Source organism: Castor canadensis, chromosome 15 (assembly GCF_047511655.1).
Source record: "Castor canadensis chromosome 15, mCasCan1.hap1v2, whole genome shotgun sequence".
NCBI classification, from domain to species: Eukaryota; Metazoa; Chordata; class Mammalia; order Rodentia; family Castoridae; genus Castor; species Castor canadensis.
In genome coordinates, this window is record NC_133400.1 from 52,637,608 (window position 1) to 52,656,377 (window position 18,770).

General features: G+C 39.1%; 2 protein-coding genes across 3 annotated transcripts in view; one reads left to right on the forward strand and one right to left on the reverse strand.

The window, feature by feature from the left end:
• The window catches only part of LOC141417244 (uncharacterized), a 65,203-nt gene extending 57,158 nt beyond the window's left edge, over positions 1–8,045 (reverse strand). Inside the window, exons 1-2 of the mRNA XM_074055406.1 lie at positions 8,035–8,045; positions 6,356–7,567 (exon numbers count right to left, since the gene is read on the reverse strand). Coding sequence (XP_073911507.1) covers positions 6,356–7,567; positions 8,035–8,045 — 1,223 coding nt within the window. The remainder of the gene's footprint in view (positions 1–6,355; positions 7,568–8,034) is intronic.
• The window catches only part of LOC109676668 (neutral amino acid uniporter 4-like), a 28,378-nt gene continuing 17,035 nt past the window's right edge, over positions 7,428–18,770 (forward strand). The window contains exons 1-5 of one of the 2 annotated variants that reach the window (XR_012442012.1): positions 7,564–8,393; positions 9,140–9,228; positions 10,582–10,677; positions 12,628–12,712; positions 18,313–18,540. Coding sequence is in view for 1 of the 2 variants with exons in the window: in XM_074056154.1 (XP_073912255.1) it covers positions 8,608–8,639; positions 9,140–9,228 (121 nt within the window). In the remaining variant the exon portion in view is untranslated. Of the gene's footprint in view, positions 7,447–7,563; positions 8,394–8,600; positions 8,640–9,139; positions 9,229–10,581; positions 10,678–12,627; positions 12,713–18,312; positions 18,541–18,770 lie in introns of those variants that run through there. The other variant, XM_074056154.1, reaches the window with a different exon arrangement.

Sequence of the window (18,770 nt, forward strand, 5' to 3'; positions counted from 1 at the left end):
GAGAGTTAAGCTGCGTCCTAAATGGAGAATAGGGGCTGTGTGTGTGTGTGTGTGTGTGTGTGTGTGTGAGAGAGAGAGAGAGAGAGAGAGAGAGAGAGAGAGAGAGAGAGAGAGAGAGAGGGGTAGAGGCACAGGTAAACATCTTTGACTTAAGAAAAGAAAGCTCTTGAGGTCTTAAAAGAACACAGAAGTAGTGTAGTTGATATTTTTCAAAATGCCTCTTTTGTTGCATCATTTTTATGAGTGTTAACATTTCAAGAACCTACCTAGTAGCATTCAAAGCATGATTGCATAAAGACTTTCAAAAATAACAAAGGACATGTGAAATAAAGGAGAGAAGAGGCACGTATTCCATATGGAATAAATCTAGAAATTCTGTGCATACATACACATGAAACATAATGCTCCATTATAGTTTGTATAAAAATTAGGCTGACTTAGGTTACTACCTTTCATCTTCTCTGGTGATATTGTTTAGCATAAATTTTTCTGCTAATATCCACCCCACTATCTACATTTCTTTTTCTTTCCTCTCATGAAAGCCAGAGCATCTGTATTATTTACAAGACCTATTTTCCACACTTGATTAGTTTACTGTAGTGAGTGATTCCCAAGGAGGACTATCAGTTAGTCTCAGGTTTTCATTATCACAGTTTTGATTCTCACTACATGAAGTGAGTGACAGTAAAGCAAAATGCACATTACATATTGTTTGTGTTAATCTTTCTGTTTCATTTAGACAGATATCATCCCCCCCAAAACACAGTCTAAAACACAAGCATGTCACCAATTGAGACAAAGACTGTTTCCAAAATGCTTAGGTGCAGCCAAGCAAAATCAGCTCTCCACTACATAACACACCACTCTTTTTATTACCTTCATTAAGGCATTTAAGCATCCCGCTAAAGTGCCACTCCATCACTGAACTGTCCCTATTGTGTAGCTTCCTGTGCACCATGACTAGGGGTTTCCCTGATAGAGATCTGCTCGAAATTTCTTTCCACTCAGCTTCAATGACTGCAATTATTGAGGCCTCCCGGCTAATGACACGTGGTTTGCACCCATTTTATGCACAAGCGCTACTTTTCCCAATAGCCAAAGCCAGAGCCAATGAGCAACAAAATAATGTAGTACTAGATTATAGCCAAAGTATAATATATATACATCCACACGCGCATGAATCCATACTGACAAAATAAACACATAAATGGGAGGAAAGTGACAAGCCTCCTTCACAAAAAAATTCCAAAGACATTTTTTAAAAAGCTTCAGGGTGTGGGGGTTAATATTCTTCCTTTTAAGTTTGAATTGGACTTGGAAACTTGCTTCCTAAAAGTCAATATTGAAAGGGAAAAACAGGAACTGTTACTTTTGCCAATGATAAATCATATTGATACCTTCCCATATGAAGTGATGAGGACACTATATGTCTGGGATATTCTTTCCAAAGCCCAAGGCCCTGATACAGTCATGAGAAAAAACATGAGACAAAATCAAATTCCGATAAAGTCGAAATAAGTGATATTCAAAAGACCAGTATTAGTCAAACTATCAAGGTAAGTCTGGAGTTTAGTCAATAGTAATGTATCAATGTCAGTTCCTTAGGTTTGACAAATGCACTACAATTGTGTAAGTATATACAGAAATACTGTGATGTCTTTGCAAATTTTTTGTAAATATGAAATTATTCCAAAAAAAAAAGTTAGTGTTATTTTTACTTTGTGACAATCATGCTCCTTATTAATGAAAGATTTTACAAGATTACATTAAAAATAACTAATAGGAATTGACTGTTCACATTGTGCCAGGCACCGCACTAAGTCTTCATACACTGTACTTCATGCTTACAATGTATGAGGGAAATATGACGATCAGTCCCATGTTACAGATGAGAAAACACACTGAGGTTAAATACCTTGCTCAACATCCCGCAACAAATACTACACAGCTTTCACAACTTTCTGAATCATCAGAAAGACCCAGTGACTTTTGGAACTGTATTGTTGGATACAGGCCCCTATCTACTTAATTCATCAAAGAATCGGCTGTTTGCTACACAGGCTATTCAATTATCAAGAACAATCCATTTGCTAAATTACTGCACTGTGCGTGTTTGTTGTAAAAATAAAAGTGCACTGTGCTGTGATTTTCATCTGTTCTCCACCACCAGACACTTGATTTCTAATGGCAGGGACACGAGCTACTGTGTTATTATCTCCAGTGAGTAACTCACCCCTGGTTCCCAGTCCTGGGTCTGTTTGCTGCACAGAGGGAGCTCATTGTATGCTGGAGCGGGAAGGGATGAACAGTGCCGCTCCAGCAATGTTGCTTCAAATCAATCATTCCTGATGTGGAAATTTACATTTGAAAAAGGCTGATCCAAGAACCATAGACACAACTCTCACAAGAGGGAAAGCCCAAGGAAAAGCAAGCTTCATTGTTGTGGTGGTGATGGTGTTGATTCACTTTGTTTTGTATTTTTGTTCTGAGAGTAAAAGTTGATTTAAGCATTTTCATACTGAACTGATCCAATTATTAAATTATGTTATGTTTTTTATAAGCTCTTCCAGAAAGGAAACAAAATAAAACCAGAAGCACAGGAAAGAGAGAGAGGGAGAGAGACAAACAGAAACAAGGGTGAGTAACGAGAAGATAAAACAGGCACATCTGTATTCATTTCTAATATGTTGCAGCCCCAGACTCTCCCCACCTTGCATCTTTTCGAAGCCTCTGAATGTGACCAATGACCATTTTACCAGACGCAATGCTAACTACAAGAAGACTCTTCAAATCTAACCCTGCTGTTTGCCTCCCTGGCTTGCAGTAGCTGTTTACATAACATGGAGATAAATAGAAAACTAGATCTGCTTATTTCCAGGAACCACATTAGCAAAGCAGAAAGTTAATGAAGGACACTGCCAAGTAGTATAGTGTGTTTAATAAAACACTTTCTGCCGGAAATGAAAGAAGCCTCTGCATGTGGGATGCAGCAGCTTATCACTAATTCAGAATCTGCCTCCAGCCTGGGACTTTTGTCTTTCTTCCTCCCACTAGCTGCACTTTCAAGTGAGATGACTTGCTTTGTAGGCTTCCCTGCTCTGGAAGGAAGCTCAGAGGAAGCAGAGTTGAGAGAGTTCATTAGGGGTATTTCACAGTCACTTGGATTGCAGTGTCTCTGTCTCATCTTTTTAGATCACACTGCTCATGGAGAGTCTTTCTTTATTTTGTTACTTATACTTGTACTTATACTTGTCCTACAAAGACTAGAGCTCCTGCATTTTCCACTTACATCAGTGGAACTTGTGCACAATTGAAAGTCTGTCCTGTGCTGCTGGGCATTCACTGATTGCAAATCAGCTTATTGTATTTTAAAACTTCAACACATTCTTGAAAATGTGGCATTTTGAAGATAACAATCTAATTCTAAGAGAAGCATATCACAAAAAGGAAGGAAAAAATAAAGAGATGACAGAGAAAGCAGGAGGGGAAAAAGAACAAAGAAAACAGAGACAAATGGACACGAGAAGGGTCAGGTAGAATGATGATGTACAATTCAGATGCACTCTATAAGAAGTATGGAAAGATATTTTAGGTGTAATACATTTGATATCAATGAGAAACTTGGATCAGATGTACAAAAAGAAATGAAGAGGCTAGAAACTGGAATGAATGAAAATGAGATAAAATTTATTTATTTCTTATACACAATGGTTCTAAAAGTACTTAGCCTGTGTAAAAGTAAAATGTATGACAATAATAGCGTAAGCAGTATGTGGGGAGTATCGGGAATATTCTGTTGTAGACAGTACATACTGCATATGAAGCAGTATGTTACTGGAAGGTAGATCCAGATTAATTTAAAATGTATATTGTACACTGTAAGAGTATCACTAAAGAATTTTTTTTAAAGAGGAGAAATTAGTAAGTCTATTGAGGAGAAAAACAGAACCATGAAATTGTGCTTCAATTCAAGAAAAGGTAGTGAAAAAAAGAAAGAAAAAATGTAACAAAGAGAAACAACTAGCAAGATACTTACATTTTAATCACTTGAACTAATAATAATATAATCATTTTAAATATGAATTACTTAAATATACCAGTTTAAAAAATAATGGTAATTATTCTGTCAGATTAAGTAAAAAGCAGAACCTAAGAAACCTATTTAAAATATAAAAGCATAAATTCACATCTTCAAATATTTAGACCTTACTAATATAAAAACATATAAGACATAGTACCTATATTAATAGATACAAAAGACTAGACTATAAGGCAACTCATTAACTTCTGAAGGTGTTCATAATATATATTATGTGTGTGTATATACATATATATATCCATCTTATACCACTACAGTAGCCTATAAAGTACTTATTATTATCCGTAACTTTGGAGACTAGAAAACTTTAGCTTAAAAAGTTAAACAATGCATCCAATGTTTCTTGGATAAAGCAGAGCTGGGGTTAATATCCAGGCTTATTAGAAACCCCACACAATGATTCACTGTTTGAAATTGCCACGACAGATAGCTTGTTTAATAATAACTGAGAGTCAATTGATTGGTTTTTGCAATATTTTCTGGATCTTTTCAGGATACACCTTTATTAATTATGAATACAGGTCAATTTTATTATGGAAAAGAGGAGGGAGTTATGATCTCAATTTGAAATCTCACATGTCAATATTTTATAGGTCTGTAATAATATACTTATAACTTTTTGACGATCCAATTTTATTATGCTTAGTGATCTGAACTTGTGCTCTGAAATTACAATACTAAATACTAACTATACTAACTATATTACAATACTAAATATAACTATATTACAATATAACTAACTACTAACTGTATTACAATATTTATTCTATTTTCTCAATACTCTTCTGTTTTGAAAGTACTGGCTAGAATACTCTGTGTCTTGACACTCTCCAAGCTTCTATAAATGCTCCATAGGTATCAATTTTTCAACCTCTTTATCTATTACTTGTATACATTTTGAATCCATTAAGCCTTATAAAAAATTCATGTAAAGATAAATCCAGGAACTGGAAGTAATTTTCTGGAAAGGAAGGGCTGAATACAGACCAAAATGTTTTTATAGGAAAATAAAACCAATAGACTATTAAGATGTTTTTTATTTAAATGCTAAAGTTATACATTTTATGCTTTAGAGTTTTACTTTAGGTATGACTGACTAGTCACCATGGAACAAAATCCTGTATTCCTTACTTTAGAGTCACAAGAGTATATTTGGATTGGAAAACTGCAAATTCATTTTTTAGCTACAGATGGTTGCTGTAAAGAACACTAAAAGCGCTCATAAAGCAGTAGGCCAATAAATACACTAAAAACAGTAACGTGTATCTGGGACAAACTGGCTTTCATAGCCCAGTACCACCCATTGTAATCACCAGTATGAGTTTCAGCAATAAAGAAATGGGTATGAACAAGAGCAGCTATTAACTTAAATCAGATTGCTAGATACCAAAACACTAACTGGGAGTAAGAGAAGAAAGCTTGGAAAAAAATGTTTCACCTGACTGACAGTAGGGCAGGCAGGTTCTTGTACAGCAGGCTGGGTATCACACCCCACTCTAGAATTTTCCTAACTCCTTAAGCTAATCTTGTAGTTTCCCTGATCAATTTCAGTATTACTTGATAAAATATATACTTGGCTGTGCTGTTTGGCCCCTAAAGATACCACATGTTCCATTTCATCCGTTAGAGAATAACACATTGGAGCAAAAGAGCAACAGATACAGACTGAATTTCTCTACAGCTCAGAAGTGTGACTGGTGGTGACGTTTCCTGTCATGGGCCCATGAGATAAGCCAATCCTAATATCTGATTATCTTCACTTTCAAACTACTACGTATGCTTCCCACCAGAAACGTTTTTTTCTGTTGGCAGTTGAGTAAGATCTATTTGAACATGTCTATACTTATTACACTAAAGAATTGTGAGCGAAGTATAACCTTTAGTTACTATTTTAAAAGCACATTAGATGAGTTAAAGTAATATGCTATTTCTAAAGAAGGCGGCAGACATATTAACAAGCCTACTGAGAGTCCTGCACTGTCACAGCGCTGAGAACAAAAAGGAAAAGGTAAGTGCCCTATGCTCAAACGCAATGCTTCATGAAAACCGAACACCATCAAACCAAGAACGAAGCCTGTGTCTTCTGGAGGCAGCAAGAAGGCTTCGGGAGACGGATCTGTCAATCAATCAATGAGCCCATCACCCGAATGAAAGGCCCCGCCTACTCCAACTCAGGAGCCGCCCCCACCTCAAGTTGTCCCCCAGTGTCCCCCACGTACGGGCCCAGCCAACCCAAGGACGCCTCGCGTAACGTACCTGAGACGCGTGCGCATCCACGGCCGGGATCCCTCCGTGCATCGCAGCGCTCGGGAGCGACCTCTTCGGCCCGGAGGCGGCAGGTACCGTCGTCTGCGGCTTCCGCCGCCGCCATCTTGCCGGCGTGAACAGTCAGGTGGGCGGCAGCGGCGACGGCGGGCGAGGACAGCGTCGGCGGCGAGGACGGCAGTGGCGGCGTTGAGGGCAGCGAGGACGGCGGCGGCGTCTTCGTCGAGGACGGCAGTGGCGGCGTTGAGGGCGGCGAGGACGGCGGCGGCGTCTTCGTCGAGGATGGCGGTGGCGGCGTCGAGGACGGCAGTGGCGGCGAAGACGGCAGCGGCGGCAGCGAGGACGGCAGCGGCGAGTACAGGGGCGTCGGCGGCGAGGACGGCGGTGGCGGCGTTGAGGACGGCGTGCGCGGCGAGGACGGCGTCTTGGTCGAGGACGGCAGCGTCTGCGGCGAAGACGGCGGCAGCGAGTGAAGGGGCGGCGTCGGCAGCGAGGACTGGGGCGACGACGGTGAGGACGGCGGTGGCGGCGAGGTCGTGGGCGGTGGCGAGGGCGGCGTCGGTGGCGAGGGCGGCGTCGGCGGCGAGGACGGGGTTGGCGGCGTTGAGGACGTTGAGGACGGCGTGCGTGGCGAGGACGAGGGCGGCGTCGACGTCGGCGAGGACGGAGGTGGCGTCTGCGGCGAAGAAGGCGGCAGCGAGTGAAGGGGCGGCGTCGGCAGCGAGGACTGGGGCGACGACGGTGAGGACGGCGCTGGCGGTAGCGGTGGCGGCGAGGTCGTGGGCGGTGGCGAGGGCGGTGTCGGCAGCGAGGACCGGGGCGGCGGCGAGGGCGGGGGTGGCGTCGGCGGCGAGGACCGGGACGCGGACGGCGGTGGTGCAGGCGGCAGCGGCGAGGACGTGGGCGGCGGTGAGGGCGGCGTCGGGAGCGAGGACGGGGGTGGTGTCGGCGTCGGCGAGGACGGGGTTGGCGGCGTCGAGGACGGCAGTGGCGGCGTCGGCGGCGAGGACGGCGGCAGTGAGGACAGGGGCGGCGGCGAGGACGGGCAGCGTCAACGTCAGCGGCGAAGACGGCGGCAGCGAGTAAAGGGGCGGCGACGGGGGTGGCGCAGGCGGCAGCGGCGAGGACCGGGACGTCGTAGGCGAGGGCGGGGGTGGCGGCGGCGTAGGCGAGGACGGGGGACGGTGTAGGCAGCCTTGTGTCCTGAGAGAAGGGGGATTGAGAACGCAAAAGAGCGGTGTGAGCGAAGTTGTAGGGAAGACACAACTCACTGATGTGTCCTTCTCGTTAATGAGTTCTTATCCTGAAAGGAGCTCAGTGATTAAACAAAGTAACGTGAAATTCGTCGGAAGAGAAGAGTATGAACTAAGAGATTCTAGGCAAGCAGTTTTGCCTAGCAATTCTGTGCTCTTCCTAGCTTTAATTTCTTGGTCAAGAAAAGTTTCTTCAGCTGCTGCCTAGCAAGTATTCTTAGGTCAGATCCCTGAGGGAATTCGTGCTGTTAGGAAATTAGTTGATGGTTATCTTACCTGATAACACAGGTAGTTTTAAACTTGTGCTTTTCTTTTAATTAACTTCCTCTCAGATTGATAATCATAGGCCGGGTGTTTAGTGCCCTGATTATATAGACAGTGCCAGTGTTCTGAAGTCATAGCAGCAAAGTATGTTACAAGAAAATCATTTCGTTATCACTTTTCAGCGTGCGAAACCACTTTCAGTTAAATATCTCATTCAGTTTCCACAATAATTCTCTGTGTTCCACTTGTAAGTAACAAAGATAGGACTGGAACCAAGTATGAATTCTGGATTACTTGTGAAGTGGAAATAGGCTCGTCACCTAGATTAAATTTTCACTTCCCTTCTAATAGTAAAATTAAAATTGTGATTTTAATAGTTTTTGTTCTAAAATGTTGAAATCTCACAATTTTTACTTTTCAGGTTTGTGCAAACTCTGATGCATCTTCTTAAAGGAAATATTGGGACAGGCCTTTTAGGACTCCCATTGGCAATTAAAAATGCAGGCGTAGTGGTAAAACTTCTTTGTAATCTGCACTCAGCTTGTAGGTAATTGTAAGCAAAAATCACTGCCAGCTAGCATACAGCCTCACCAGATATAACTGGTGAAGTGATATTTAGAAGATCTTTGTTGTATTGATAAAATTATGTGAACTTGATAATGATATAAGATGAGAATTACTGTTTTTATTTGTTCTTAATTACTTATGTTTTTTGACAGAATCCCTATGAAACCTAGCACAATATTGGAACTTTCCAGGTACGGTTTTGTCTTTTGGAATTTCAGAGATTTGAGCAGTGTACTTACAACAACAAACATAGTTATAGAGCAGATTATTGTATTGTCTCCATTTTTCTTTAGACTCAGAATGAAGTATACGGTTTTCAGACAAGGAAACATAGTTAACAAAAGGAGTAACGATATCTTTTAAAAACAAACATTTAAAACATTGTTAGAGAAATTACTGTAATTACAGAGAACCTCGATGGGGAGAACTCATTTATAAAGTAAAGAAGTTATATTTAACACTTTTGATTGGACCCATTTCTTTTTTTGCAGTGCTGTCATGCGTGTTGTCTTAAATATTGCTTAATGTCCTTTCTGTATCAAGTTTATTGATTTTTTCCCTTATGCAAATAACATCATTTTGTCCAATTTTTTTTCATTGAAAATCAGTAGTACACTGACTTACTGATTTTATGATTAACCAGTGTCTTTAAATTTAAATATTTAAACATTTTGCATTTTCTTTCCCACAGCTTGGGCCAATCAGCCTTGTGTTCACAGGAATCATTTCCGTTCACTGTACGCACATACTGGTACGTTGCAGTCACTTTCTGTGTCAGAGGTAAATGTGGATTCATTAAGTCTAATTTATTTTAAAGCTGTGTGCTTATTTAGAGCATCGTAGCCTTGTATGTCTGTGCTTTTCAACCAGAGGCTGTATTTCCTTTCATCTGTATGTAGACACATCTAAGATAATGAGTATGGGGTGGGGTAGCGTTGCATAAGATGTAGATGTAGTCATCAGTTTAGTCATCCTTGACATTCTTGGAGTATTGGTCCCATCTCCACAGACACCAAATCTGCAGCCGCACAAGTCCCTCACGCTCAGCAGTGGAGTGTTTGCGTGGTGCCACGGCACTTCCTCCTCATAGGTCAAATCGTCTCTAGTTACTTGTAATGCCTGATACAGTGTAGATGCGATGCAGATAGTTGTTATGCTGTATTAGGGAATAATGACATGAAAAATAAATCTGAATATATCCAATACAGTGTCTTTCATACATGTTTGATTGAATCCACAAACAAGGGATCTTCATAGTACTTATGATATGAACCTTATTAGTGAGATAGGGTGGCCTTTTTTTTTTTTTTTTTTGCCTAGTACCAGTGGGAAAATCAGAATAGATATAAAGAGGAAATGGAGTCAGTGGTACACTTTCAGTTATAGTCCAAGGTCTTTAATTTATTAGCAGTTTAGTTTTGGGTACAGTGCCTTCAGTGCTGTGTACCGACGTGTGGGGTTTGTCGATATCAGTAAAATAATACATGCCTTTTTGTTTATTTTTGTATCATGAAACATTTCTACTGGACAACAAACCATTAAAAAAAAATCTATTCCAGTAGACCAGAATTCTAGTCTTGGCTCTTTTGTCATTGTTGAACGTTCTTAAAAAGAAGCATGTAACTTACGATGTTTAAATAACTATACATACTTGCAAAAAGGTTGGAGAGAAAGAATGGTGAAATAATGCCTACCTCATGGTGCTATTTTGAAGATTAAATGAGATACTTTACATGAGAATATAATGGAAATTCATGCAGTTACATTATAAAATAATTTGAACAGGAGCTTTCTAGTCAATTTTTCATGTATTTGAAATATCAAAATCATCGAAGCAAAAATACTAGCTCCTCTGAATTCTGTAGCTAGGTAAACTTTAGCAGTAGATAAAAATTAAAATTCTGATGAAAAGGACAGATAAAGATTTATAATTTCTTGAGGCCTGTTTTTAGGAGTATATAGATCTTCACATTTTGAAAACTAATCTATCACTTCATAGCCCTGTTTTCATTAATTTCCACTTATTAGATGTTCCTTTTTAGGAGTGGTTTTGTGGACCAACTAGATGTTTTGTGTGTGTGTGTGTGTGTGTGTGTGTGTGTGTGTGTGTGTGTGTGTGTGATTAAATGACAGGTTTAAAAAGCCAGCCTTGGGTTATAGTGACACCGTGAGTCTTGCTATGGAAGCCAGCCCTTGGAGTTGTCTTCAGAAGCAAGCAGCTTGGGGAAGGTAGGCACTTGCTATGTTTTTAATATCTAGCTGCTGAAATTTTGTTAATTTTTAAGTTTCCTAATCTGATATAAATAAAGCTGAGGGGACATAATAACTGGCCTTCAGAGTTAGACAGCCTTGGGTTCAAATCTTAACTCTACCAACTTTCTGTTTAATAGCCTTGGTCTAGTTATTCATTGTTTTGGTTTGAGTATCTCACTATGAAATGAACTTATATTTCACAGAATTTTTATAATAGATTAAATAAAATGATACTTATAAAGCATCTGGTCAACCAATGAGATAATCATGTTTAATAATTTTTTAAATGAAAGGAAAAAAAATCAAGAAAAATGTTACAGTCTCATTATTTCAGATAAAATTGTGGTGTTTAACTATATGTTCATAAAACCTCTGAGGTCTGTTTGTATTTTATATCTTACTGTCTTATTAGTTAGATAGCTTTCTTATTGATAACATGGCACCTCTAAGCCAGGTGAACACAGGATATTTAAGAAAATTAAGAAAGCATGAATAATCAACAAAATGCTAACTGTGGTACAGATAATGTGTGTGGTAGGAATTAAAGAAGAAAAAGAGCAATGTTAGTAGTTTATGATTAAAGAAGGCTTTTCTGGTGATTTTCATAAATTTAGGTTTATTCATAAGTTCATGAGGTTCCTGAGTTCTTGATAGACTGAGAAGGAAGGAGACAGAACCTAACAATTGGAAATAATATACACTAGGAAAAGAACTTCGATTTTGCTTACAGAATCCAGAACCCCAAACCCCATCTTTCTTCTGCCCCAGATTAGAAGCAGCTTTGTTTACTTCTATAAGGAAAATGGCTTTCAGTTAGAAATGGCTGGAAGCATTGTGGGTAGGACACTAAAATCAAAGGTGAAAAATGTTAAGGGAATACTAAAATACTTGAATGTAATTCATCAGAGAAATAAAACTTGAATTTATTTTAAGGTATCCAGGTAACTTACAAATAATATCTCTGAAGAACCAGGGAGAGAATGGTAGCATTATGGCAGAATGAAGATAGGCCAGGTGCCTTTTAATTCCAAGTGAGAAGGAGGATCTGTGGGTTTTGTTGACACTGATGGTCACACAAGAGACCATTATAGGTTAATAGATGCATACTGTTGCAGTCACACCTTGTCTCTGGACCAAAACAATGAAGTGTGGCTGTGTATTGATAACATGGAGGCAAATGTTGTGACTTGAGAACTGCCATCCCAAATAATGTCACTTTGACTGCTAGCTTTGGTGATATTTCTTTCTCACTCTTGTGTAGTATTTTATATAGCTGGAATTTCCTAGATCACTCACTAAAAATAGAGAAAAACTAGTAAGTGATCTCTTGGTTTGATTTAAGCTATGCCCTCTTGATCTCCGTTCTACATCCTTAGTAATGGTTTGAATAGTACCAAGCACGCGTCACACATTTGCAAATGCCGTGAATAGGGAGCGGGGAAATACACTGCACGACACGAAAAAGAACTTGGGCTGTAGAGGTGTGGTATTTTTTATGACATTGTTTTATAAGCAGATGTCCTCCAACTGGTGAATTTCAGGAATAGGTAGTGATGTAAAAATCTTGGCTTTGTAATTTAATTGGGCATTCTTTTGCTCTATAATTCTTTTTTGTTTTGTAGTGAAAACAATAGCAAAGTTTATTAGGAAAGAAATTTACTATAACAGGATGAAGGTAGGGAGATGTGGGGGAAAAGGAAGAAACATTTCTGCTCCTCCTTGCTGTATAATTCTAGTGGCATACTGATCATAATATATGATGTTTGTAGGAAGCAAACATTTTAAATGTTCTTTACTTAAGGAAGTAAAAAATATATTCTATCATAAAGTAGTCCATGACAAGGAGCTAAATAGCAGTCCAAAGGAGAAGTAATACACCGACATTTTACCACTTCTTACTGACACTTATTCGTGGATTCTCTATAGGAGTGTGGTTGACTTTTTTCTGGTGATAACACAGCTGGGATTCTGCAGTGTTTATATTGTCTTCTTAGCTGAAAATGTAAAGCAAGTGAGTATTTTTCTCTAGTTAGTGAAATTCTAATGCTCTGCTTATGGCATATTTCTTCTGTGGAAGCCAGGGTTAAATACTAAAATGTCTTCTTTTCATAAACGTCCTTATTTTACAGGTTTTCCTTTAGTCTTCTGTTTTGCAAGTTGGATTTCTGATACTATTTTGATTTTTCTGTTTGTTTTATGGTATCAATGTCTGTTCTTTCGGATCAGACCATGACATGATTTGCTAATACTTAGTGACTTAAAATTTAGCCTGGGATAGTGGCACATGTCTATGGTCACAGCACTCAGAAAACTGAGACAGGAGGATTGTGAGTTCAAGGTTACGGAGCAAGACCGAGTCCCTCAAAATAAAAATAAAATCAACCCCCCAAAATTTAGATCTCAAAAGCATATGTATAGATATTTCAGGGTCGTATTCTTTATTCTGATATTCTATAGAGAGTACATGGATTATCCAGCAGCCCAAAAAAGTGAGGTTTATAAAAAGTGAACATTTATTACTAAAATCCAGTAATTGCTGCCATTGTTTAAAAAGGTAGTATCTGAGCATTATAGTTTTCTATATTCTGTCTGTGTTAGAAGGGTTTGCTTGAAGAAGAGGTGGTTTGCAGCTTTGATGGCAAACACAGTCGACAGTCTATGTGGACAAGCGTGCAAAATACCAGACTAAAAACTCACACCAAAACAGTCAGACATACTTCTTTATGACTGGTACTAATTCCTATTTACCCCCATCTTCTTTAACCATCTTTTCAGCCAATAACATTAATTATCCAAATATATATAGTGCAGTAAACATTATACGTAATAAATATTGTCTTATAGATGTTTAATACAAGATGATGATGTAAATATGTTTTCTAAAGAACCTTGAAGTATATATAAGTATACATTTGACTCTCTTTTCTAAATACAAAGTGTGCTTCATTTAATGTTAAGACCAAGAATTGGCAAACTTTCTGTAAAATGTTAAGTAAAAAGTATTTTCTGCTTTTCAGGCCATATGGTGTCTGTTGCAACTACTCAACTCAGCCATAGACAACAATATGTAAACAAATAAATGTGGCAGTATTCCAGTAAAGTTTTATTTGCAAAACCAGATGGTGGACCATATTTGCTCTGCAGGTTGTGCTTTGCCAACCCCTGATTTTGTCCATCCCTGTAGATTACACTTGAGCCACAGCTGTTTAATGTTGAAAGAGTTGGTGGAGCTGTTGTATAGAAATGAGAGGGTCTCTTAAAGGGTCACACTTAGTTGTGAGCGCTTTATTTCCACATCTCAGCATTTATAAAAGTTTTGTGTATTTCTGAAAAATTTCCCAACCCAGTTTCAGTGTCACCTGGGAAACCTTCCATAGCTGTTCCTCCATGACATCCTTTTCTTCACCTCTTCCTGGAATTTATTATTTTCTCCTTACTTCTATAAGACTTCAAAAAATAACCTTGATCATACTGTATTAAAGTTAATTTATAGGTTGATTTCCACCACTAGACTCCCAAATCCTATGAGAGAAAGGACAACTTACGAAACAAACTTCTCTGGTAGAAAAATTTGTAACTTAAACTTGTGCTGATCCTTTAGGTACAGGTGTTCTCTCAGATATATGTTATTGTAGAATAGAGCGAGAGACCAGTGACAGCATGTAGAGAAGAGACATGTGAGGGGATGGAAAGAACCAGCAGTTCTGCTTGTGCTCTTGTTTATCAAATAAAGTGTCAGTGCTTCCATTAGCATTACTTGTTGTAGATGATGTGCCAAAAATTGCATATTCCTAGGACTCCCCATTCCTCATAAGGATGTTGATGTCAAGCGCTGATAACATGTACCATCTTGCCAGTCATTCACATGGGACTACGATGAAGAAATGAATTTTAGGATTGTGCAAGATGGCAGCACTCCTCTGTTTCTCATGTGTGCTGAGAGTGATCAGTAAGCTCTGTTTAACCTAGGAATAACGCCTTATGATTTTATATCTGCATGCTGTGATATACAGCATTTTGATCTTTATAATTACTCTGTGAAGTACATGGTGTACTTATTTTTATGAAGCTGTCTTACAAAACATGAGAAATATATCCTAAAGTCTGTGTAATTAGGTTGCAACCTAGGTCTTTGTCACGGTTAACATTTGCTGTGGGTGTTTTTGGAAACAGAGTCTTGCTGTGGCCTTGAACTCATGATCCATCTGCTTCTGGGTTTATAGACGTTCACCACCACACCTGGCTTACCACCTAACGTGTTGTTTATTGCTGGACAGAATGTCTGATTTTAGGTACATGTGTGTGTGTGTGTAACAGAGTAAAAAAAACGGGAGAAAATGAATGCCTAAAAGTTTTGGATAACTTTCTCCTATGAAATATGATCAGTTGCTTCCAAAGTTGAATGAAAAGTTTAACTCATTTGTGCATATCTGGAAGATGGGGTAGAGAATTGATTTTCAAGCGGGGTGTGGTGGCGCATGCCTATAAAACTCAACAATTCGGGAGGCAGAGATGGGAGGATCTGCAGTGCAAGACCAGCCCAGGCAAAAAACCACCAAGCTGGGTGTGGTGGTACATGTCTATAATCCCAGCTGTGTGAGGGGAGGTTTGTGGTCTGACACTGGTCCTGGGCAAAATCATTAGGCCCTACCTGAGAAATAACTTAAGCAAAAAAAAGGACTGGGGATAGGGGTCAAGGTTCAAGTGGTAGAGTGTTTGCTTGTCTAGCAAGTGCAGGCCCTGAATTCAAACTTCAGTACTGCCGAAAAAAACAAAACAAAAGTAAAAGTGACTCTCTGGGAGGTAAGCAGAATGCCTGCTGTAGATAGAAAGGTGAAAGCCCTTTAGAGCCATAAAGAGCAGGCTTTGGAAAGTAGTTGAGAGCAATGACACATCACCTGGGCAGAAGAGGTGAGGTCTGAGCATCATGGAGTAGAGAGTGCCACTCTGCAGAGATGTGACAGTATATAGCACATTGTTAATGAAAACTCTAGGATCAAGCTGTGGGGTTGGTACTTCCCTAATATGCGTGAGACTGAAGGTGCAATATTTCCATAACCCAAAGAATTAATGGTTTAGTTGTCAGACACATGTGGAAACCTGCACCGTAGCTGATCTTGGTCCCTTTAAACCATTATGACAGATGGGGGGGGCGGGACACTGCATTGGCGATTCTCATCTGCCATAGTTCTGGTAGCTCCTCCTTGTCTCACTCTTGAGATACTCTGGAAAAGTTCACATAGATGAGACAGTGTTTTGGCATGGAGAATGGAGATGGGGAAATGTAGTTTACATTCGCAGGAGTCAGAAGATAGGCGACCAAATCCTTGCTCTCAGATTTAGCTCTGACAGTGGGTAAGACCTCTTATCCCTGGCCAAGCCTCAGCTTCCTTGTTTGTAAAATAGGAATAGTAACAAAATCTTCCCTTGTTCCTGATAAACTTATTGTGAGACTCATCTGATAAAAGATTTGTGAAAGTCTTTGTAAAACATAAAACAGTATTTAAATGTAGGGGGAAGTATGGCATTAATTCTTTAGCTTTACCAAAGAACTTAATTTGCTTTTGGAACTTTAACCATTAAATTATAAGCCATTGAAAAGTTAAGATGTAGTAGATTTTAGTAAATTTGAAGTCTAAATGGAAAGAACTGATTTTAGTAATTTTATTTTATAATATTTGTTCTAGTGTACATGGTAAACATGTGAGACCATAGAAGTCCTATTAGATAGCCCATCTCTGTCTCTAGAGGGCACCAAAAGACTCAAATGTTTACCTGAATCTTGCTCTAGGTATGTATCTACATTTTTATTTTATTGTAATTTTTAATCCTGAGAATTGTCATAACCATCTTTCTACCAATGAATGCTAAAATATTATATTTATGATAGAATTAATTTTAAGTTACCAAGCACCCAGTAATTCAGACAGCCCTTTAAAAATGGTTTGTGTTACTGTCTATTTTTTGCCAGAAATTCATGGTAGAGCTTAACTTTCACCTTTATCTAATACTGTTTTCAGAGGTACTGCTTTGATAAGAAGCCCTTGGCTCTAAACAATTTAGTTGTTGCAAGAATTGAGTTAGTAATGAGCTCTCTTAATGCCAAAGGATGCAAGTTGCCAGTTTTGCTTCAATTCAGATTAATAGAAACTAAAATATAAAGCTCCAATGCCAGTTACCAGAAAGATAACGGTGAGCTATGCATCTCTTAAATGGTGCGTGGCATAGCACGAGAGACTGCGAGTTATAAATTGCCACATAGCTTAAAACTGTAGTAGATGAAGTCCCCACCACCTGAGTGACATTAAGTATTGCTTATCATAAATTACAAATGTATAGTAAAGTAAAGGAAACTCTTGAATTATCAACCTTATCAGAGCTTTGTTTCAAAGCTCTGACTTGTTGGCCTCTTTCTCCACTCAAAGAGCGATGTGTCAGTGCAGGACAGGTGGCACTTGCTCAGAGCACCCTCTCTGTGTTGCAGAATTTGGTCAGGTTAACATGGAGCTCTCACAATTCTCAGGCCTAAGTTTGGATTCTACAACCCCTACTCCCTAGCTTGATATTACGTAAATTTTTCTACTTTCTAAGCTTCAGTTTCCTGTAATTTAAATTGAAATTGGTACTGTAACCCACTTCTGAGAGCCATTTTGAGGATTTAATGAGGTACATATGAAGCACGTAGTTCAGTGCCTGATACAGAAAAAGTGCTAAATGGTACTAGCTATTGTGATTATAGTCAACTTCTTAAGAATCTATGTATCCAGGCTCTTGATTGTAGCAGTATATTCCAAGGAGGGTGCAGAGTGTGGGGAAAATGGGTTTTCATTGGTACTTATATTGCAGTGTGATTTCTTTGGCTGTACGTTTTAAAATTGTTTCTAAAATCTTCTATAAATTTCATCTATTTTAGTAAGTTGGATTATATGATTAATTGAATCACAGATAATTTTTAATACGTGGAACCTGCAAATAGTAAATCTGAAAATCGGGTTATGGAAGTGGGTGAATAAGTTTTCAGACGAAGTTGGTTTATCTTGTAAAAGATTTCTACTCAAGCAGAAGTGACCTGCTGTCTAGCAAATGGCCGTGCATGAATCTGGTGGCGACTTAGAAAATATGTATTGATAGTGGTGGTAATCTATAAACAGTTGCCTTCTGCATGGTCTTTAAACTTTGCTTTGGCTGCTGTGTGTTTCGGAGAAGTGCTTAGCACTTGTTTCCTACTCTGAAGAAGGTGCTGAGATCTCAGAGCAGATCTTCAAGACCTTTGCTGGGAACTTGAGCATGATAGTCACAGAGCTCCAAAGTAAATTAGTAAATCCATTGCCATAATTTCCTAGTGGACTTTATTTTTACAGTACAATATAAGAAGTTATCTCCCGAAGGAGATTCTCTTACCTCAGTTATCCTTACACCTGATGTATACATACGTAAGAGTTTCTAGGAAGCCAGAATATCTTGAAAATAAGTAAATATCTTATTTATTATAGTGCATGCCCTGGGAATCTATCGTAGTGTGTATAGATTATGGGTTTCTGTGTACCTTTTATGTTTGTAAGTTGGTGGATGTTTTCCCTGCTTCCTTACTCCTTTGCTAATCTGATACAGGTTCATGAAGGATTATTGGAAAGCAGAGTGTTTGCTTCGAATACTTCCAGTTCATCTAGTGCATGTGAGAGGAGAACTGTGGACCTGAGGATATACATGCTTTGCTTTCTTCCATTTATAATTCTTCTGGTCTTCATTCGTGAGCTAAAGATTCTGTTTGTGCTTTCGTTTCTTGCCAACATTTCCATGGCTGTCAGTCTCGTGATAATTTACCAATATGTTGTGAGGGTAGGTACATTTTTAGCAAAATGTCATATTTAAGTAAGGCTTTTGTTTACTGTAGAGGTAATAGTATAATAGGTAAAGACCTGCACTGGATGTGAGGCACACAGCAGACAAGGATGTGAGGCACACAGCAGACAAGCAGTTAATGTTATCCATGGGGGAACTTTTGACTAGAAAAGTGTGTGACAGACATGACAGGCACAGGCTTTGTACTCAGGTCTGGTTTTGGCCCT